The sequence below is a fragment of the Crocodylus siamensis genome, chromosome 15, assembly GCF_052110815.1.
Source record: "Crocodylus siamensis isolate JL-2025a chromosome 15, ASM5211081v1, whole genome shotgun sequence".
In the NCBI taxonomy this organism is placed as follows: domain Eukaryota; kingdom Metazoa; phylum Chordata; order Crocodylia; family Crocodylidae; genus Crocodylus; species Crocodylus siamensis.
The window spans coordinates 37,403,020-37,425,904 of record NC_143409.1 but is presented as its reverse complement, the minus strand read 5'-3'; the positions used below and the strand labels follow the sequence as shown (position 1 = coordinate 37,425,904).

The 22,885-nt window shown below is 43.9% G+C and overlaps 1 protein-coding gene across 4 annotated transcripts in view; it reads right to left on the bottom strand.

Moving 5' to 3' along the window:
- Nucleotides 1–22,885, bottom strand: part of THSD4 (thrombospondin type 1 domain containing 4) — a 698,655-nt gene that overhangs the window by 72,932 nt on the left and 602,838 nt on the right. For all 4 annotated transcript variants that reach the window (XM_090028684.1, XM_090028685.1, XM_090028683.1 and 1 more), the window contains 5 exons: nucleotides 19,990–20,086; nucleotides 15,858–16,100; nucleotides 9,580–9,709; nucleotides 5,931–6,135; nucleotides 2,072–2,245 (listed from right to left, as the gene is read on the bottom strand). In XM_090028684.1, the coding sequence (XP_089884810.1) occupies nucleotides 2,072–2,245; nucleotides 5,931–6,135; nucleotides 9,580–9,709; nucleotides 15,858–16,100; nucleotides 19,990–20,086 (849 nt within the window). The remainder of the gene's footprint in view (nucleotides 1–2,071; nucleotides 2,246–5,930; nucleotides 6,136–9,579; nucleotides 9,710–15,857; nucleotides 16,101–19,989; nucleotides 20,087–22,885) is intronic.

The following is a 22,885-nucleotide window of genomic DNA, read 5'->3' as shown; positions in this document are numbered from 1 at the left end:
TCACAGATGACATGCAAAACAAGTTCTTAATCTTTGGCCCAAACTCAGCCTCACCACATCTAAGGACTTACCGGGGTCTTGGCCTCTGGCGCAATTGTGGCCTCAGGCACCCATAGATTTATGTTGGCCTATCTGCCCCCTCTCTGGGGCTTCAACTTATGCCCTCCTGCTAGGACCTTCCACCTATGCCCGCTCACTAGGGCCTTCCAGATAACTATTACACATCTGGCTTAAGGCCAGGCCAAACTCAGTCCCGTGCTGGGCCTATAGCACTCTGCCCTTCGCTGGGCCACATACATACTGTCCCTTCTCACTGGGGCCTCTTACACTCTGTCCTCTCTCACTGGGCCTCTTTCATACCACCATACCCAGGGCCACACTCAACCTGCCCTTGCTCCCCAAGTGACTCCCTTGGGCTTAACTACTTTCATTCTGCCCAGTGCACATGCAGCCCTTTAGGTGGCTTGAGCTTCCCTACTCTATGTGGCACTAGCCTTGTGCCTTACACTGGGCTGACTCTGCCCCTAGCCCCTCATTGAGCCTTTTGGTCCCCCTTTCCAGAGACTACTGGGCTCCTGTGCCCCCCTCCTCCCCCCATGGGACTCAGGCATCATGCTGACTTACCTGCCCCATCCTGTCCCCTCACTGGGACCACTCTATCTGCCCCCTAACTGGGGCCTCTGGGGTCTCCTACCTAGGTGTCCACAGACATGCCTGGCCCCCATGCCTATCCCTAGACTCAGGTATCCCACCAGGATGTGGGGGCTGGGGTTTTAGCCCTTTTACAGGAGAGGCAACTTGCCTGGAACTCCCACGCCACAGGGTGCAGTTTTCGGTCATACCCAGGATGATGCACACCTACCTGCCCTGGTCTCCTCCCTACTGGGCTACTTGTTGTTCCTGGGCTGCTGCTGGCTGCCTCTCACTAGCCCAATTCTCTGGACCCTCCTTGGACGCCTCCTTCATTTCAGCCTGCTGTCTCACTGAGCCTTTCCTCCCCTAGACAGTGAAGTCCCCACCATTGAGGGGACCTTCAGCTTCCTTAGGCTCTGGCCCTGCCTCCAGGCCAGTCAGGGTGCCAGATAGCTCCTCATGGCTCAGGCTTGCCCCTCACATTGGGCTTCATTGCTCTTCGCCCTTCTGGCCCTGGCCCTCTTGCATTTGCCAGTCAGGGTGCTCTGGTCCCAGAAGTACAGCAGCTGACCTCCTTGCGCAGCAGAAGTCACCTCCTGGGCTGCACTATACAGTCATTACCCCAAATTGGACTGGCCTAGCATCCCAGCAATGCTACAAAAACTTTGGGGCAGTATCTGGATCTAAACATTGGGGCTCAGGCCTATCACAGGCAGAAAGATAAATCTCAACACAACCAGTTGTCAACAAGTTCAGAGTCAGATATGATTCCAGATTTGAATCCATAGATTTAGACCCACGCTTGTGTCTTCTGTATGACCTTTTGAATCTAAGGGCCCCTCTACACATTACCTTTATCATGCAACTACCAAATTAATTGCACAGTTAATTTAGACCAGCTACATATGCAAATTAACAATCATGCTATAAAAAGGTCCAACGAGCTATAAAGTTATTGCTCAAAAATGCTTACCAGTGTTATAGCTGGTTGCCATCCAACTTTAATTTACATGTGTAGCAGGGTCTGCCCCAACTGTGAGGGTGCACCATGAGCAGCCAGGGCTGGGAGTATCACCGCCAAAGGAATTCTCAGCCCTGGCAGTGCCAGGCAGCTGTGATCTCCCAGGCCCAGTCAGCTCCCCCTGCACTGGCAATAAGGCACAATGGGATCTAATTTATGATCCCACAATCACAACTCCTACCACTGCATGCGTGTCACGGCAGGGGGCTTAATTGTATGGATTGCGCATTAGATCTCATTGTACCTTTACTTGCATATGTAGAGAGGCCCTAAACCAGCCTGGATCCAGTTCTTTTTTTTTTTATATGTACATTCATGTTTGCTCTTTTTCTGACCAATCTTTTAAATTCTGATATAGTTCAGTTGCTTTAGGAGGCACAGATTAGACACACACAAGAAAGTAATGAAAAGCCTTACCCTGTCACTCCATTCTGTGAGGAACCAGCTCTTTGCACAGGGCCCCATGTCGCAGTTCTCAATATCACTAGGCCGTAGTTTCATGTTACACTCCTCATCATCAACAATGTCTCCAAGATTGCTGACACACTTTACATCTCGGGTCCTCTGCCCCACTCCACATGGGACTGAACACTGTAACAAAAGGAAGTTTGTTAGAACTGCATTAAACCATTAGTCATGGTCTTATTTTTTCAAGCTAGAGGTCTATTCACTCCTGATATCATAGGTAGGAAAGAAAATGACCAGAAGAAATCCTCTAAATTGCTGAGGAAAGGGGGCAATTGCAGTCATTCTATAGATCTGAAGCTCAGCCAGGTGCATTTGTGAGTGTGGCAAGATAAAATGTAAGGTGACGTATGCTCTCCCCTTCTATAGATATGAAAGGTCTAACCATAGCAGGACCATGGTGGTTCTACTGTACTGCAGAACCCCTGCTGCAGCAGTGTAGTTTTACACAGTGGTTCCTACAGAAGCACCACTCTTTATTCCCCTATCTAATTAAACAGAAAAGTTATAAAACTATCCAGAAGGATGTGCAACTGCAGAACTAATGCTATTTCTTCAGTCATGCTCGTGAGTTATGTCTATGGGCAGGGAATAAGGTAAAATAAATTCAAAGGAGTGCAGCTTCAAAATGTGTGCCCTAAAACATAAAATGCTCAGACATGGTTCTGCCCTGCTAGTGCGCTCCTCTCACCATCCAGGCACAGCATGAAAACAGAAAAACAAAAAAACAAAAAAGTGTAGAAGATGATCATGAAATTAGAAATCATAATACAGATGTACAGTGAAAAAAAAGTAATTAAAGTTGAAGAGGCAGCCTTACTGTAAGTGCTTGACTACAACTTCATATTCTCCCAGCAGAGATTTTTCAATGTAATTATTACATACATTAATGCAAATTAATAGTTCCTACAGCAACTTACCTCACTATTTTCCTATCTAATGGGATGGGAAAGCCATAAAACTATCTAGAATGGGAGCGGGCAATTATTTCACATGGAGGACCACTTACCCAGTTTTGGCAGGCTGTCGAAGGCTGTATGGATAGCCCTGCCCCTCGACAGGTGCCCTGCCCCCTGGTCACCATCTTGGGACCAACGCCTCAGGGCCACCAGGGCCCTGGGGCATTTGGGTGGGGCCCAAATCAGGGCACAGGCTGGCAGGGGTCTGTGGAGCCAGGCTGGGCTGCACCAACAGGTAGAGGGGGGAGCTGGCCCGGCTCCATAGAGCCCCTGCTGGCTGGGACCCCATGCTCCTGCCACCCTGCTCTGGGCTTCACTGGCACTGGCCCTGGGACACCAGTGTGGGCCCTGTGTTCCCACTGGCTCCCTTATCTGCTCACTCCCAGTGTCTCCCACAGGCCTGTGGTACAGGCAGGGGATAGCGCACAGCCCTGAACCCCTGCTTGCCGGCAGGGAAGAAGCTGGTGCTGAGCACAGGGAAAAGTGGCCCCTTGCTGGTGCTCTCTGCTGCAGGTGCTCGCAGTCCGCAAGCAGCTACAGCGCGGGGCGCTGGCCATGGGGTGAGTGAGGCGCCACTTTTCCCTGCACTCAGCAGCAGCTTGCAACTCAGCCCCACTGCCAGCCTGGGCTCTGCACCGGCTCTGGGCTTGCCCATCGGTGGCAGCAGCTGGGCCCCCCCCACCCCCCGCTTGCCACGCTGGGCAGCGTTGGCTGCTGCTGCCTGGCCGTAGCACGCGCTAGGCAGTCCACAGGTAGCAGTAGCAAATACTGCCCAGCACAGCAAGCAAGGGGGCCACGGCTACTGTTATCATGCGCAGCCCCAACAGGTGAACCCGGAGCCAGCACAGGGCCCAGGCTGGCAGTGAGGCCAGGTTACAAGGTGGTGCTGAGTACAAGCAGGGGAAAAGCGGCCCCTCCCCCACCCCATGGCCAGTGCTTCCTGCTGCAGCCGCTCACAGCATGTGGGGCTGTCCAGAACAGGCACAGGCAGCCCTAGGCAGGCTGTGAGCAGCTGCAGCATGGGGTGCCAACCACAGGGCGGGTGAGGGGCTGCTTTTCCCTGGGCTCCTTTCCTGCCCAGGGTCTTCATTTTTGACAGAAACCAAAGGCAGATAAATATTAATTTTCTAAATTTTTTAGAGGCCCCACGGATCAGATAGAATGGCCTTGTGGGCCAGATGTGGCCCGCAAGCCATTTTTTTCCCACCCCGATCTAGAAGTACATCTCTCTTATAGTACTGCCATTATTTCTTTCATCATTTTATTCAGCCGATTTGTCGAAACCCTGCTTAGGTGTGTGAAACTAGCCAGTACTGTAGCAGAATAACACTAAGGAAAATAAGAAGAAATACTTTTTCTGTCATATTGTGCTTATAACTGGTTGATCTTAAAGTGGAAAGATGCATCATTAACCCCACTTCACAGATGAGAAAAGAGAGGCATACAGAGATCCCAGAAATCACAGAAAATTAGGGATGTCCCTGTGGAATCTCGCTAGGGACAGAATCTTTGGATTTAAGTTGCAGGGTAAAAACAGGTTATTGTCTGTTATTTTCCTATAGAATCACAGCCAATTAGAATTGGAAGGGACCTCAGGAGATCATCTAGTCCAACCTCCTGCTCAAAGCAGCGCCATCTCCAACAGATCATCCCAGCCAAAGCTTTGTTTTTGTCTAGCCAGGTCTTGAAAACCTCTAAGGATGGAGAATCCACCACCTTTCTGGGTAACATGTTCCAGTGTGTTACTACCCTCCTGGTGAGAAAATTCTTTCTAATATCTACCTCTAAACTTCCCTTGCTGCAACTTGAGACCATTGCTCCTTGTTTTTGTCATCTGCCACCAACTGAGAACAGTCCAGCTCCATCCTCTTTTGAACAATCCTTAAGGTAGCTGAACGCTACTATTAAATCCCCCCTCAGTCTTCTCTTCTCCAGACTAAATAAGCCCAGTTCCCTCAGCCTGTCCTCATAAGTTATGTCCCCCAGCCCCCTCACAATTTTTGTTGCCCATTGCTGGACTCTCTCCAATTTGTCCACATCCTTTTTGTAGTGGGGGGCCCAAAACTGTAGTGGGGGGCTTCTCTTATGCCATATGCTTTCATTATTTTATTCAAAGGTAAATTAAGCCAAAATTTTAGTTCCAGTGCTGTTATAACTTACATATATAAGTACTAAAACAGTGTTTAATTTATTATATGTATTTAGTTTGCTTCATAACACGGATCAAAAAAATCTCTATCCAAGTCTGTAGATGACTTTACATTGAAATACTACTCCAAACTGCTTACAGTAGAAGAAGTGAACCAAATGCTGCTTTTCACCACCAACGCAGAAAATAATCCTAGATGAAATCAACCTCTGAATAAAAATATGCCCATAAATTATCAAAGCAAACCATTACTGAGCTCTTCCTCCTCATAGATTTAACAGGTAGAACTCAGTTAAAACAGACAGATCATGAATTATATCTTAATCAGCTAAAGCTCCCTTTGCTCAGGGAAATAACTGAGCTCTTCTGCTTTAGCAAGTAATACCATCAATCACGTGGAACAAAATACTAACAAGGCTAGTTTGTGTATGACACTTTTGTTCTGATGGGCAAGTCTTTGAAGTTTTCTCTGGTCCTGAAGAGCACATTATAATTGATCATAAACACACACAGTTCCTTTACGTCACCTACAATCAACTACTACCTATTTTAAAAACTTTTTCCTACATTCCCATCCATGTTTTTTAATCAAAGCTATAAATAGTCCAACAGCATCTGGTTAGAGGCAGCTGAAGGAAAGTTCTACCCCCTTATAGCTCTCCTATGGTTTCATGCTATTCATGTATTAACCATTTCCATTTACCGATGTCCACTCTGTCCGAATTTGCCATTCACTGCAAATCTTCAGTTGGCAAGTGCTAGTTGTTTCTGGCTTTTCCAGGTGATGGCAGCGGAAGAGCTGAACTGTCAGAGTCCGGTTGGCATATATTTGTCGACACAAGACTTGTCGGTGCTGCATACCAAGACCACATGTTTTACTGCATTCAGACCATTCCCCTATATCCCAGCTAATTAAGAGAGGAAAGAGAAAAACAAAATAACTATTCAATGTGAATGCAGATGTTCCCATGCTGCAGAAATTAATCTCATCACAATTCTGATGATAGACAGTGAGATGGAAAAGAGCCTTAAAATATCATTTAAACTTCTGAATATTTCTAAATAATGCTGAAATAAAGAATATGGTAGCATTAGACTGATGTTGTAGCCTTGATGGTCCATGAATTATGTGAAAGGCATACTTTATAAATAAATGTAGATGAGCTTTCAAACAAAAGGCATTCTTCATTCTTCCATTTGATAGCATCTAACTTTATTCCAACCATTCAGTTGGTCCAATAAAAAAATAACACCCCAAGTAAATCCTTGAAATATTGAAAATAATATTCTTTAATCTTAAAATAAAGACTATTTATTCTTTATGTATGTAATCATTACATATTTTAAAAGGTGTCTATTTCAAGGGATGGTACCATTAAATCTTTTTAAGAGATACTGAATTGGTTCCAAAGTGCTAAATTATTTAGCGATATGCATTATTAGCATTTAATAGGGGTGCATGATAGATTTTTGGGACCAGTACTAATGGCTGATTTTTTATGAGCCCTATTGGCCGATACCAATCTGATTGCAAATATAGAGCCAAGCAGCATGGAGAATAGCTTTTGGCTGTTAAGTCTGTTGTGGTGGAAGGGGTGGAAAGGGCTGTGGGGGGAGGGGAAGATAGAGGTCCCTGTGGTGAGGGAGGGAGTAGGAGTGGGCCTGGGACTGCGGCAGGGGCTGCCTAGCTAGGGAAGGGCAAGGTACAGGACAGAGCCATGAGTGGATTATCCGGGAGTGTAGGGGGAAGGGGGGCAGGCTGCGGCTCTTGCCACTGCACACACCCCAAGAGGACATGGCAGGGTGTGCCACCAGATCTGCAAGTGGAGCCAGGGCAGGCTGCAACTACAGACTAGGGCCAGGGCTGTGCTGGGCTTTTCCCAGTAGTAGGGGCTGGGCTGGGCTGGGCTGGGCTGTGCTTGAGGTGGGAAGTGGTGGTGCTGGGAGGGAAGCTACAGGGGGTGGTTGCAGCCACCCCAAAACTTGCCATAGCTCCCCAAGCCCTCCCTCCCAGCACCACTGCTACCAGGTCTGAGCACAGCCCAGCCCAGCCCAGCCCAGCCCCTCAGTCAGGAAGAGCCCAGCACAGCCCTGGCCCCAGCTCGCAGCTGCAGCCCACCTTGGCTCCATGCACAGATCCAGGACCACACGCCACCCCATGCCCTCCTGGGGACCGCACAGCAGTGTGAGCCACCATTCCCCCTGGATGAGCCACTCATGGCTCCATCCCATGCCCTGCCTCACCCTGGCTGGGCAACCCTTGCCCCACACCCACTCCCATCCTCACTGCAGGGGCCTCGATTTGCCCCTCCCCTCCACCACAACAGACTTACTAGGCAGATGCTGCTCTCCACACTACTTGGTTATGCTCCTCATCGCCCGCACGCTGCACTATAGCTGCACGCATGCATGGGGCATTTATCAGCCACATCAGCCAAAAAAGCCAACTGCCAATACTGTCAATTTTCCTTTTATCAGTGCCAATCCAATATGGGTTCGATGTATTGGTGCACCTCTAGTAGTTAATAGCATCTCCAAAAATTTACAAAAGGAAAATTTCTCTCTCTGTATAAAAGGTAAAGTCTCTAACAAGGATCTTATGCACTTGTTTTAAAAATAACACAAGGAAGGTGCTAGAAAGAGAGAATGGTAAAGGGGTCACCTAAATAGATGTTAATTTACATAAAAAATGAAACCATATATCATGAAAAATGAATAAAGGCAATAATGAATAATTGTCTAGATAGAAAGACTGCATTATATGTTGTACTCATTTCAATGGAGATTTCATTTTATTTGTTCACACAAACATTCCATATATTTTATCTAAAAATTAACACACATAGTTTCTATTTTCAATTTCAGTTTCATGCTCAGAAACTTTCACAAATAAGGGAGGTGCATAGTTAACACAAAGGCTGTTCACACTGTGAAGAGAGATATCTGCATTATTTTTATGACTCTTACATTTACCCCAGTTTATCTGCTTGATATTATTCTGACTACACAGTGTTATAGTAAAAGGATTTGTTAGGGAAAAAAAAGAAGCAGGAAATAACAAAAATAGTTAAAAGTGAGCACTGGGCAAAGGAAAATACTTTGTTTCCTTTTGGAACTGCTCTACCTTGCCTCTTAGCTATGTCTCGGACCTTTGGCAGAAAGCATACCGTGGCCACTTGCTTCTGCTCAGTGCATAATGAATCCTGGGAATGAGGCAATGCAGCTGCCTTAGGATATTATGCCAATAAGCATGCCAAGGAAGACAGACTACCAGCAGCCTGTGCCTGTGCTCAGGGCCCCTCTAAGCTACACTGCTAAGCTACATGGCACAGAGGTGGTGTAGACAATCTAGTCCTTCCTTGGGAAGTACCTATTTGCCTGGCTCCAGCCAGGTAATGGGCAAGTTCTTCCTGAGAAGAGGCTTTGGTTCAAAAAGATGCTAGGCCTTTAAGAGTCCTTGCTTGGAATAGAGAGCAGTTGTTCAGAAGTGGTGAAAACACATAGAGGAAGATTCACTGAGAGAGGTTAAAAATGCATCAGGGCTAGTGGGTCAGATAAAGAGGCTCTACAGGATGTGCCTAAGGCAGCTAGACTTGCCTAGAAGTGACAAGCTTTAAGCTGGGCCTAGCAGCCTGACTTTTCTTTTTAAGTTTAAAAACTTTTCCCAGCTTGTTCTGCAACTTTGGGTGAAGGTATGGAAAAAGCTGTCACCCTAACCACTCCCAGGCCAAGGAATTACCTTGAGGCTATCAAATAGAAATGGGCCCATTACCAGACTTGGAAACAGGGGGCTATATCCAGGGATCCAATATAAAAGTGGTAGAAAGTGCAGGACTCCACCTGGAGGAAGATGAAGGCTGAGAAAACATTCAACTAACAGGAGCACTTCAGTGGAGCTACCAAGAACGTGGTATGAGTAGGTGGTGGAGTAGCCTGGAGATGCAGTTGGAAATGAGATGAACCACAGAGGTCTGCTCTGAAGTGCAGTCCTGTCACTAGAATGTCCACAAAGAGACTGGGAGAGAGATCACAGGTGCAGTTTGCCCTTGTACTGTCGTGCCAGTGCAGAAGTGGCTGCATTAAAACTAGGCAGTGGTTGCCAATCTCTCCTTAGTGCCTTATCCCAAATGGCATGACTACTGCTATGGGAAAACTACTGTGTGCTACTGCCATTTCCTCTGAAAGGAATAAAAACCACTAGCTAAAGAAACTGTCAACTGTACTTCCCTGATCTTAGTGCCAAGTACTTGAGTTATTTAGCCTAGTTTCCTACTTAAAACAGCCTTTTTCATGTGCAAAGCCTCAGTGACATTGCTTCCTGTATTTCTCTATAATTTGTGGCACAGTCTTACAAGGCTGGACATGGGAAGGTGTTGCAGGCTGTTTCTTCTGGAGTAGGCTTGGTGTTGGTGTCGCAGTAACTCTCAGAGACCTCTTCATGAGTGATTCTGTTGACACAGTGGAAGATTGGGTATTGTGACCCTGAAATGGCAAAAAAACCAAAAAGCAATAGTAGGCAGTGCAGGTAAAAAGAACATACAGCACACACACGACTGAGCTACAGAAACTAGGATCTGGTGCAAGAAAACAAAAGCACAAAGCTGCAAAAGGCAATGGAAAACAATCAAGATTAGTAATTTATTCCCTGTATATAAACATAAATCTGAATGCTATAGCAACACACTGACTGGAGCTGCCAGCAGTCACATAACACAGGACAGCACTGGAGGAAAGACTAGGTAAAAACACCCTTGAACTGTGTATAGGGAGAACCATGCATAGTGTGGACCTGAAGGTCATTCAGAAGTGGCAGATAAATAGTCTGAACACAAGACTGCAAGCACAAACTCCATGTGTAGCCCCTGATTCAGGCTCCTTTTATGTTCTTGTTCAAGCAACTTGCTCCCCTGGCTTCAAGGTTGTTGTCAGTAAAGTGATATGTTACCTACTTCACTGTGGTTTGGGACAGTTTGATGAGTGATGTAAAGTACTGGAACTGGTGATACTATTACCTCTTTCCTTATATAATACCCAGCCTTCATATAAGTTCTGTATTATGCAGAAAGATATGCAGCACTCCCCTTGATCTACCCACTCCTTCCCCCCACCCTGATTTACTTCGATCAGGCTCCTAGGACCAGTAGATGCCAGCAAAACCACCCCCAGGAGTGGTTTGTGGGATCAGGGGCAGTTCAGCAACAATGGAAAGGGGAGGGGGGGAGAAGCAGGGTCTGGTGGGATTAGAGAGCCTCTCCAATCCTGCCAACCTCCCCCCACCAATCCCTCCAAGGCTCCCATGGACTCTGTTAGCTCCCATGATCCCCCAAACCTCTCTGTGGACTCTGCTTGCCCCCCTATATCCCCAACCCCCCACAGATTCTGCTAGCCCTTCAATCTCCCTAAGCCGCTCTCAGACCTTGCTAGCTCCCCAATCACCTCCAACATCACTTCCAGCCCCATCCAACCCCCCCCCACCATTCTTACCTTAGATTAGGCTACTGGCACCTACCTAATTAGTAATTACTGAGTTAGATGGGGGGGAGGGCATTTTTAACCCAATCTAACCCCCGAATTTCTATCTGTAATATTTGTATGAATCCCCCAATTAGGGTTTGAGCCCTTTCCCCCAAAACCAACAGAAGATTTGCTATTTTTCCCCCCAAGAAGAGCATTGCTGGATCTTTGTTTCTGAGCTGGAACTAGTGAAAAACTATAGGAACCCATATTAAGTTTCTGTGCTTGAAAATATAAGGAACTACAACATGCAACTTCAATAAAAGAGTGTCTGCCAGAGGGAGCTAACATAGGAAACAAGTGGTTTTAGGCTGCTACAGAAGTCTGCTGGCTATCGAAAACTGCACTTCATTCACCCCACTGTAGCTGGCAGTAGTATTTGATGCAAGCTGCTACTTGGTCTCTCAAAGGCAAAATCCATGTCAGTGTCTCCAAAAAAAGTGCACCGAAAAGATTTCCATCCTTGGGTCAAAGTAAAGCAAGGCATTGGCAACCTGTAGAAAATATCTGAGAAAGCAGCTCATAGGATGTTAATATTGCAGCTTCCTCCCTCCAGAAAATATGCCTATCTTTACAGAGCAGGGTAGAGTGCTAACTGAATAGCTCACAGGAAAAGGCAAAAGCTATCACATGACTAGAAGCCTACAAAGTTTTTCCACCATAATTTGATGATAAAATGTAGCAGTGTGTTTTGTTTTTTTGGTGTTTGCAGTAAAGAGTAGTACAAGAAAGCTTACTATAATACTGACACCTTGCACATCTTAGCTGACATGGGTTAAGCCTATTGAGCTAGGAGTCCAGTCATACTCTGACTTGCATGACTGCTGACATCACAAACCCTGTCACTGGGTTGAATGCTCAGTTCACTTCAACTCTCTTATCATCTAATTAACCTCCTGGAATATGCAGTCTTAGTCTATCCTCTGTTATTGACTATAACCCACCTTCCTATTATCTCATTTTAATGGCAACTTTTTATAATTCCTTTAATCATGTTAATAGTTTTTTTGCAAGCTCCTGAGCTCATCCTGCATTTGTAAAAAATCCTGCTTTTCTTTATCCAACCAATCGGATAATTATGTGTGCATTTGTGACACAAAGGGAGCGAGAAAAACAAGTAAATTAAGACAGCAGTTTGATTTAATTGATGTTGTACTGAAGTTCTGCAATAGCTTTAACTCATGCTCATGATTTTAAATATAATAAGGCAGTTCTGATTAATGTTAAATTTGGGCTGACACGTAGAGAAACAGAGCATTTTAAAATTAAAAATTAAAAGCTAAAATTTCTGCCAAAGTTAAATGTATTCAACAGTATATTTATTCAAGAGTGTTGCATCCCATATTCCAGTTTACAGTAATACTGCATAGAGTGCCATTTTTGTTATCCCAATCCTAATAGAAAGTAAGTAATTTAGCAATCAGCATTGTTCTATATTCATTAGCCTTCTTTTATGAATTGGCTTCTTAATAAAGAAATGAGCACGCTATTTTCTATGGCATCATGGTCACTAAATTATATATTTGGAACTGGCTCTGTAATGTGTTCCATTTACATCTAAGCCAAGGCCTAGATTATGGTTTTAACAGTAACAGCCTGCACTTGCATACCTCTCTCCCCAGTACAGCCTCCCTCAGGTATCTCTCATTTTCTGTGGTTCCTTTCCTTATCAGCCAACATTACTTTAGAAATACCTCAGTGCCCTCTTGGAGAGGCTAGCAATAGCTATATGGCCTTCAGACCAAGAAATCCACTTCCTCAGCCAGTTCAGCTTTATGCCTCCACCTTGGTATAAGAACTGTTGGACATACCCCCTTCCTCCCCTCCCCACAAAATCAAAGCTTTCTCAAAAGCATTTAAAATATATAGTTTTCCATCCAAACTGACAACTGTGTTGCCCTTTTCCCCATCTGCCACTAAATATAACAGGAATGCAGCTTAAGAATTTTTCTTCTTCACATTTTTCATTTTGCCTTTGACTTTCCAAAGTTGACGGCATTTTGAAAACTTAAAGAGTACCAAGAAGAAATGAATAAATTCAGAAAAAGAACTTGGCCTCCTATGTATTTTTGCAGTTATAGACAAAAAGGAGAAGAAAAGGAAAAACTAAAAAATCCTGAAATTTCATAAATTAAAAAAAAAAGGAGGTAGTTTGATTGCATCGTTTTAATGGTGCCGGTGTTTGCACGTGTTGGTGGCATACTGCGTACTAATTCCAGCTGCTGTAGAAAATTCGGTGGTGTAATGCACCTTAAACGACTTTGGGTGCAGCAAACTAAAACTCTTTTGAGGAGCTGTGGAGCGAAGCATCGGGCTCCATGCAGCTCCACGGCTCTGAAGGAAACTCTGCAGGCAGCCTGGCAGCAGCCCAGGAAAACAGGCTCCATTCAACAAAAGTGGCAAGCCTTATTCCCCACCCCTGCTGCCCCCCTCAGTGCCTGCCTGCCTGCCTGCGGGGGCCCGGGGCTTCCCTCTGTGACTGTGGTGCCCCCCGGGACCACCCGAGCCAGGTGCCTGCAGGTGGGTGCTGCCTGGGGGGGCTGCCACTGCTGCAGAGGGAAGCACCAACCTCCCCCGCTTCCCCCACAGCACAGGGACCACTCCGCCCACCAGCAGCTTGCCCTCCCCTCCCCGCTGGAGAAGCAGGTAAACCATCGGGGTGTGTGCACGACATGGGAGTTTAATCAGCCCTAAATTGAAGCGGTGTTTTTTAAAACTCACTGCTTCAATTTAGGGCCCCGTTTCATCTACACACACATCCCCAAATGCTACCTGGGGTAAAGTTGGCTAGAACATTGCGCTGGCCATATGCTAACCTTATGTCAAGGTTAAAGAAACAGAGGTACCCTGTCTCCTCAGCCTCAGTGATCTGTAAACTAGACACCTTTACTTTTAGTTAGCCATACAAACACTCCAGGCTTAGATTCTGTACACAGTATTCATGCTATCATCAAACTATAGTATACTGCTCTCAAAATTATGATTTCTCCAAACAATTTTTTCAGACTCTGGAACACAAGGGTTAAGGTACCCTCAGAGCTCAGGGAAGGTGGGATTTGACATTCCCATAGTCTCTAATTTTCTGGAGGATTTCTCAGCTCTTGACATACTAAAAGCTTCCCTGCGACACTAAAAACTTCCCGTGTCATACTCCATGATATACTAAAAGCTCTCATATGAATGATTTTTCACTAGCTGCAAGATCTTTAAAGATACAGCAAAAAGGAATGGTGAAAACTTTCCCCTCGTAATCAAAATGTCCAGCTTTTCTTCTGCAACAGCTGAAAGCAACAACTCTTATTGATGTGTGCAGCTGCATTTTCATGCAGTCTTATCCAAGTTGAATACTCAAGCGTACAATTTTTTTGCACAGAAACTTCAGCTTCCCTCTCTTGAAAATATGATGGTCCAAAGCTGCAGCTGGTGATCTTCACTGATTGCTAAGGAGGTGAGTCTATGCACACCACCTGAGAATTCTGCTATGTGCACTAGTGTTACAGTCAACGCTAAGAGCCAACCAAAATAATTTTGGTTTACTTTTCCTCCTCTCTTCCCACAAATAGTCAGACTTGCAGTAATTCTTTCTTTTATGGGCTTTAATTTTAGTACTATAACACTTCTGCAGTAATATCCCAAAGCAGGACAGGTTTCCTAGTACATTGTCCAGGACCAGAAGGAAATAATAAAAAAGGGAACTTCAATACAGTGTAATTTGCTGTCAGAAATATAATTAGAATTCATTATTGCAACAATGTGCCTAAGGATCAGGATACTATATATGCATTAAGCTTTCATGTGCTAGCTCAGTTTCGTATCTGGGAACAAAAAGAGAGAATTAAACTAAAATTTCCCCCAAAGGAAATAAATTTGCAGAGCAGTTGCAGCTCTCCAACAGCTCAGTGTTCCCTAATTTAGCCAAATACCTTATCAAACCCTTTACATCACCATTCTTAGCTGCTTTCCTGAAGAAAATGCTGCCAGCTGCAAAGAGTATATTACCTTTCCTTTAAGTGACAATTTAAAATTTCAATTATTCTATTTCAGAAGCACCATATATTTGCCAGATATCTCTAGCAGCTTTACACATTGTAGGTAATTGTATGTTGGTCGTTTAGGTTTTTAAAAGAAATTGTTTTATTAGGTCTCCAAACTCCTGATAGCCCCATATGGCCCAGGACCCAGCACTTTGGCAGGGGCCTCATTTCATGGATCATCTGGGAAGCATATGCTGTTGATACTAGGGTTTGGAATATATTTTATTTTGCTAAATTTCAATATCTAGTGTTATACTGTATTCTTCATAAGGACAGAATTTGCAAAACTCCCATTGTGATGTTTTTAATAATTTTTTTTAGCTATCTCCAGGACCAACACACATTGCTTGTCACCTTCTGCTGAAGTATTTGAGCCTTCCTTTCTTGTTCAGAAAGACCTTGCCTTTGAGGTTGATCAAAAACATCAGACTTCTTATTCTGCTACCATTTAGAAGGACGACATACTACGCTTAAAATAGTTTTGCCTCCTCACCCAAAAGGACATTAATTGTTGAGTACTCAAAGTACTTCTAATTCACATAATTTATGTTTTAAGGACACCGAACTCTCAGAGGGAACTCTGAGATATAGCTGTCTGAGGGGCTGCTACTAATAAAAAGTGAAAGCCCTACAAAAATAGGAAGATATCAATGTGGGTTAAAAAGTAAGTGGGGAATTTAATGTAGAAAGGGGGAAAAGATGACAAGGAATACTGGGGAAAGCAGAAGTGGTTTCTACCTTAGAGAGAGGTAGCTTGAAAGACAACTTCTCATCCTCAGCCTTAAAAGCCTGGAATATCTCTTTCAGCAACAGATGCCATTCCCCCCTGCACCTTATATGTCCACAGTGCTCTACTTCTTTTCACTTGAGTGTTATTTTTATTGACTATATTTGAACCAACTTTATGTTGCAGATTTTTCTGCTTTTCACCTGTGAGAAACAATAGAGACCAGTGTGTCAAGTTTATGTCTAGTATCTCCAAGGAGTTGCTGGGTTGGGTTTTCTAAACTGCTCTCTCCAGGCTGGAATCTTCCAGAGTGTAATATAACATATATTCTGTGCACGCGCTGTGAAGTACTTACCTTTCCCACATGTGGTTGTGCACTCCGTTGTTCCAATCTGTTTCCAGTTGTAGTCTCGGTTTCGCCTTGGTGGCTGCACAGCAGGCACCTGGTTTTCTGGCTGATGAGAAGGAAATCTTCCTGGTTGAATAACTGGAAAGGTCCCTGCTGACTGTTCAGGGTTAGCGTCTGTCTCCCTTTGTAAATCCCGATCTTCCTCATTTTTACCGTCTGGCACTTCTAACTGGCCATTGAATGGCTCCCCTGGGGACAGGCAACAATAACAAATTAAAATAATGAGCATCTTTTGCAAATATTATCCAAAGTGGATGGTAATTAGTAGCCATAACCATGGTCTATAGAGTTGTCCAGCTTGGAAATAGCTTTTATCTGCCATGAACAGATTTACTGAGTTATTTCATAAACAAAAACTGCTGCTTTTGAATAAGCCACCCAGTTCTCAGCAAGGAAACACACAAATACAACCATGAACGTTCACTGCTGTTTGTAATCCAGTTATTGCACCCAATGTCAATCAAAGTTTCCCAAAGACTTTTTGCACTAGGCTCTGTAGTCTGTGTGCCTCCCAGTGTCAAAATCCAGCTGCTCCTCATTAAAAATAGTCTATAGAAGCCATTACAAATCTGACAAGGAGAGTCACGAACATGAAAAGTGGTCCTCAATTCACTTGCAATTTTATATTTTCCTTCAGATTTCATTACTGGTACATTTAACACATCTCTTTGCTGTAGAATTTTTAATACAAGCTGTCGAGAGGATTTTAGCTTTTGAAGCTTAGAAGTTTTGTTTCCCTAGGTTAGGAGAGAGAAAGAGAAATTGAGAAAGATTCTTTCAAAATATCAAGAGACAGAAAAAAGTATATTGAATTTTTTAAAAGCAGACACAACAACTTGATATGTGATAGTAAAAGTTACAGTGTGTTTTTATCCCATGTAAGATATTAAAGACACAATACTGGAGTGACACGTCCTGACTACGATGTGGCCAGACATGCCTCTAAGATACAATCCTGGGGTGCTCTCTCATCTTTTGAGGTACCCTTCAGATCCAAACCCCTCCCTGCTGTCTACTGCTTGACCACTGAGAACCAGCTGAGATATGCAAGGGGCCAACCCCACGGCATGTGGTGCCTCAGCTGCCCCAGCCTTGCCCAGGCCTCGCCAGCTCTTAGCAGGGGATTTTGCCATCTAAAAGGGCCACACCCTATCGGGCCATATGCTCAGGAAAGATGCTTCCTCTCCCCCATAAAGAAGGCTGCCTATATGGTCAAATGTTCTACAATCAGCCTGCTTGCAGATGTGAAAACAACATCCCCCCTCCCCCTCCAAATGGTGCTTTAACTTCAACTCAGCGCGCTGTGCCAAGCCCAGCACATGCCCAGAAGAGGCACTGCAGTAGCTGGACCCAGCTCGCCCAATGTCGGTATAGATTGGGCACTTTAGTGGGGATTTTTTGCTGCTTTTATCTAACAGCTGAGTGAATCACCCCACTGAAGTGCCCAGTCTACACAGACGCTGCAGAATATCTAACTAACATGCTGCTTGCTCCAGCAAAGTGCAGTTTGTTGGGTTTTTTTCACATTTGTCAGCAGCCTCAGTTAATACTGACACTAGGTGGCTAAAAATATAACAAAGAAGACTTCTTACAAAACACAAGAACAAGAAAAAGAAAGCCATAACCCTGTGTTGAGATACAGAGAGAGATAAAAAAAGAAAAAGGAAAAAACTATGCTCTCAACTTGCAGCACGGGAGGTTTAAGTTGGATATTAGGAAAAATTCTCTCACTAGGAGGGTGGTGAAGCGCTGGAAGATGTTACCCAGAGAAGTGGTAGAATCTCCATCCTTGGAGGTTATTAAGACCGGGCTTGACAAAGCACAGGCTGGAAAGATCTAGGTGGGGATGGTCCTGCTTTGAGCAGGAGGTTGGACTAGATGACCTCCTGAGGTCCCTTCAACCCTAACTTTCTATAATTCTATAAGAAAATAACAGAACAATAACCAGCTTTTATCCTGCAACTTAAATCCATGGATTCCAGCCCTAGCCAGCTTCCATAGATTAAAAAGAAGTTTCTCCATCTACCTCATTGCCAGACCTGCAATTTCTCCCGCCAATTTGCTTTACTCAGCCTGCTCCACTCAGACTCCTGGCCTATACCCTGAGAAAACTGAAGACAAGGCTTAAGTACAGTTGCTTATCTGGGTATTCATGTATGTCACCTTTTACATTTTTGAGAGGCCCACACTATGCACTATTCAACTTCTTACCCCCTCAAATTTGCATATTTATCAGTGCAGAAATCTTTCCTGATCTATTAAGTCAGAGAGAATATGTGCATCCTTTCAGACATGGAGATTTGCTAATCCAATGTAGTCTCTCTTCCCCTCAAACGTTTGACTGGTCAGGTTTTAAAATGCAAATTCAAGGGAGACAATAAACAACTTAAGTCAAATGCTAACTCTTAAGTCATTACTACTCTTCAGCCATTTAGGACTGGAATCTTTTTTAGAGGTCAAAGAAATACATTGTTTACTGCTTGAAAATCTTTATCATATTGTGAAATCCTAGCCCTATTATAACATAAAACAATACAGTTTATACCAAATACTGCAAGACACATATACACAAGGATGAAAGGGTAAATAAATCTTGACGCTACCCTTGTGTAGACATTACACGTGCCATAGCAGTAAAACAAACTCAAGAACCCTGCAAACTCCCAAGTTCATGACCCCTGGGCTAAGGACTGACATTACACATAAATCAGTTTAAGTGATCAGAAACTGGTTTAAAGCTGTAACAGAACAGATGCTCAGTGCACATAAACCAGTTTGAAAATGGCTGCAATCAGTTTGAGATAAGCCTGATACTAAATTCAACCAGGCTTAACTGATTTGGGTAAAACTGGTTTATGCAATGTGTATCCCACACCCCTTGCTAGTTTAAGATAAACCAGACTCCCCCAGCATCCTGGCATGCTCTCCGGGCTGGGTGGAGCTCTCTGCTCCACTGCAGAGCTGGCCCCTCCCCTCTGCTCCTTGGCTGCAGCTCTGGCAGAGACATAGCCCCCTGCCACTCCCAAGTCATGCTGGTGCCCCTTACTCCTAACCTGCAGCACCCCATCGCTGCTGGTACCCCATACTCCTGACTCACCGCCATCCACCACCCTGGCTTCTGCCTGCCCTAACCACCTCACACCTTGCTGCTTGCTGGATAAGCATGGATCCCCCCCATCTCCCATAGCACAGATGCCAGTCACATGGTATGCTAGCTAATTCCAAGAGGTGTCTGTGTGTGCACGTCTCCAGTTTCACTGGAACAGGCAGACAGAACAATGGCCATTTAGGGCTTTTGGAGCTAATCAACAAGTCAGCTGGTAAACTGTTTAAGAAGAGTTTGAATTAATGGAGAGAGGCTTTGTTTTTGTTTTGCTGATGAGGTGATAATCACCGATATCAGCCCCCTGCTGTCTTGCTGGTCTGTCAGTTTGCTGCAGACAGTATAAAGAAGCAGGGAGAGGGAGATTGCAAAGGTCTGTATGTCAACAGATGCATGCACTGCACACTCCTGCTTGCTTCAGAGTGCTAATAGGGGGCTGGGTTCTGGCAACACTCCTGCCCCTTGAGCAGCCAGCAGGGAAAAGCCTGGGACCATGCAGGCAGACGTCCCTAATCAGAGGTCCTGCCCAGGCCTGGCCACGGCCTCCTCAGCACTGTGGAAGGAAGGGAGGGCTGCTCTAGCACCCCTCTGCTTCTAGCCTGAGCGACTGCAGGCATGTGCCTGAATTTCCTCAGTCCAGAGAGAATGTCTGTCCGATTACAAATCAGTTCAACCTAACCAGGTTAGACTAACTTGCAAAGATTGAATCAATTCAGGCTCAGGCTTTCTGAATGTCTGTCCCTAACCCTGGAAACAGAAATCTAAGGCCAGGTCCTCTGCTGGTGTAAAACAGAACAACTCTATTCAAGTCAATGAAGCTATATTGGTTCAGAGAAACTGAATCTCTGGGGTGAAATCTTGGCCCCACCAAAGGTAATGGCAAAACTATGTTTGACTTCATTGGGAACAGAGTTTCACCTTTGCCCCGCAACATTACTGACTGTGCTTAATAATTTAAAATGATGAAAAATTTACCTGGTCTTCTGTGAGCAGGCAACTGAGAGCTGATGATGTTAGCTCCTGGGATGATATACTCATAGTGTATACCTGGGTTAGGCTGCTGATGTATCATCTAAAAGGAAATATGACCAAATTAATGTTACCCCGATCAAAACAATTACATAATTACTTCATCTATTGGTTACATCATTCATGTTTAAGATGTATTTCTGATTAAATATATTTCATCCGTGGCACAATTTTTGATCTCTTCAGAGAGGACGAAGGTTTGTTTAATGTGCGTCTCTGAAAAGTGAAAAAAAAACCCCAAACCTGTAATTTGTTCCTGGAAGGATGACACAAGTAAAGAAAAGAAGGGTTTCTACACTTGCAAAATTGTTCTAGATTATAATGGCAATGGATATAGTCAGGTGGTTTTCTAAATCCCCTCCTGTGAGTAACTGCATGATATGGATGTGTTGGTTCAAGTACAAAATATGCAACTACAGTAGTAATGGGTACTCTTTTTTGGACACTCCTGACAGATGGGCCAGGAGTGAAATAACTGACCCACCCAGAGGCCACCAAATTACTGCCAGGTGTAGAGACTTGACAGATAACTAAGACAAGTTAAACAGGAAGGAAAGAAAGGAGGAGAGAAATAGGGAGAAGGAATAAGGAAGGAAAGAGGATTTACATTTCACTGTAAATCCTAGTGCCCCAAATCCAGGTAGCACTCTCTTTATGTGTTCACCAGACATACCTGGGCTGGGCTGAGTATGTATAAATAGTACATGTTTGTTAATCCAACTGTGCCACCTCATAAATCAAGCTGCCTTTTATAGCAGTGTAGTGCAGCACGTACCAATGTATAAGAAAACAGCTAGTAGAATAGTTTAAAATGTTTATATTTGCATAGGATTTCTAAAAGAATCATTTAAAACAAGGCTGAAATAAACATATAGCAAGTCCACACAAGCTTGGGAGACTGTATGATGGACAGAAAGTTGTGCTTGCCTTCCAAACCCCTCTACATTACTTCAAATTCATTTTCAGCTAACTGGACTGAACATTTCACATACAGCAAAACTTGTTGATTAGGTCCCATGGCTTTTACAGATGAACAAAGTGATTTTTCCCATGTCTTCAGGTGGGAACCACAAGTATCTTTGCTATATAAACAAAGACAAAGTTTAAAGTTTTATGTATTGCAGTACTAGCAATTTAGATGAGTCTTCCATTAAAGTCAATGGGACTCCTTGAGTAAGTGCTCACTAGCCTAAGACTACCACAATAATGCCCTTTAAAGCTTTTGGCAGCCTCTGTGATTGTTTTCACTACCATAATGTTGCAGCAATTAAAGTGTTTGAATCAGAAGTTACAGACACTATCAACTGCTGATTACATTTATCTGGTCACAGTGACTTTAATACTTGCTGCTGCTCACAATGTTGCCTTTGAAGGACATATACCTCAGCATGGATTGCTCTGGCTGGAGCTTGACATTTCACTTCAATTAAAAATTCTTATTTTTCAAGAAAATGACAACCACAGCCTGCAGCAGTTATCTACACCAGTCTTTTGGTTATAGCAGAATAAGTGTTAAAAAGAAAAAATTCATATGACTCACTACAGCCCTTGTACCAATAGGTTTGTTTTACAATAATGACAGCCATGATGGGATCTGCTAAATTCAGAGTTAACCCAAGTGATACCTGTTGAATGATAGGATAATACTATGCAAGCCTTCCTGTGTGAGCCGGCCATTCCTACACGGCTTTTTAATTTTAAAATACACTTACTTAGTGTCCATCCCTGAGAGGAGCTCATATGGACTTCAGTGGTGAACAGAGTGCTCCCCACCTATCAAGGGTACGATCAGACCTGTGATCTTTGGATAATTTCAAAAATAGCTTTTCTATGGAACCTGCAGTTTTCTTATAACATTTCCAATGACAACTCATAGGGCCATATAATAATTCCATAAAGACAGTAGTTGGTAAAGCCTGTATGAAAATGCTGTCCTTGGGCAGATCTAAGATTTTGAAAAAGGTGTGGGGGGATACAGATGGTGTAGTGCTTCATCACATATATTACATAATACATATTGTCCTCTCATTAAAAAGAAACTAAAAGCTTTACTAACAAGCCAGAGCCCTAGGGCTATCTTTTTCAGTGCAAGATTGAAACAAAACCAAAGATATCTTCATTGGAATGTGCATTAATTTGCTATATATATTATATTTTATGTATAAGAAAACCCAATGAACTAGGCAAAAATTAACCAAAATATGTTGTTTCATTAGTCCTGTAGTCACTGGAATTAAATATACATCTCTTTTTTTCAGATTCATAAAACAAAGTCTAGCCTTCTTGAGCATCTTGACAGTGCATCCAATCCTTCACTGAAAGTTATTTCCACACCTGAGTTAATTTTTACTTGAGTTGTTTGTTTCCATACCTAAGATAATATTTCGAGCTACAGTTAAAAACAGTTGGCAAGGCTGTAAAATAGGAGCTACTTTACTAGGAACAGCTAACAGAGCGCAGAGTTGCAGAAGAAAGGATAGCTTGATTAATGGAACATCAAGGCCATTAAAAAGGAGAGAGGAACTGAACACCCAAAGGAATCAGTTAGATAATAACGAGCTATGAAATCAACTGACTCCCTCCATTCCTGAATGCTGCTGCCATTGCCAGGCACTTCATTTTAAACTTTGATGAAGAAAAAATTAAATGGGGGGGTGAAAATGCACTATTGCACTCCCCCTTCCTCTGCCCCCTGGATCCACCCTAGATGCTGTTATAGATTTCCTCTGAAACCTCTGTAGTTCTGATCATAATGTGCCTCAATGGCATTAACTGGAACTGCAGAACAGTTTTGTTATAAAATCTAACATTGTAGTATTTGTGCAATTACTATTTTATCTAG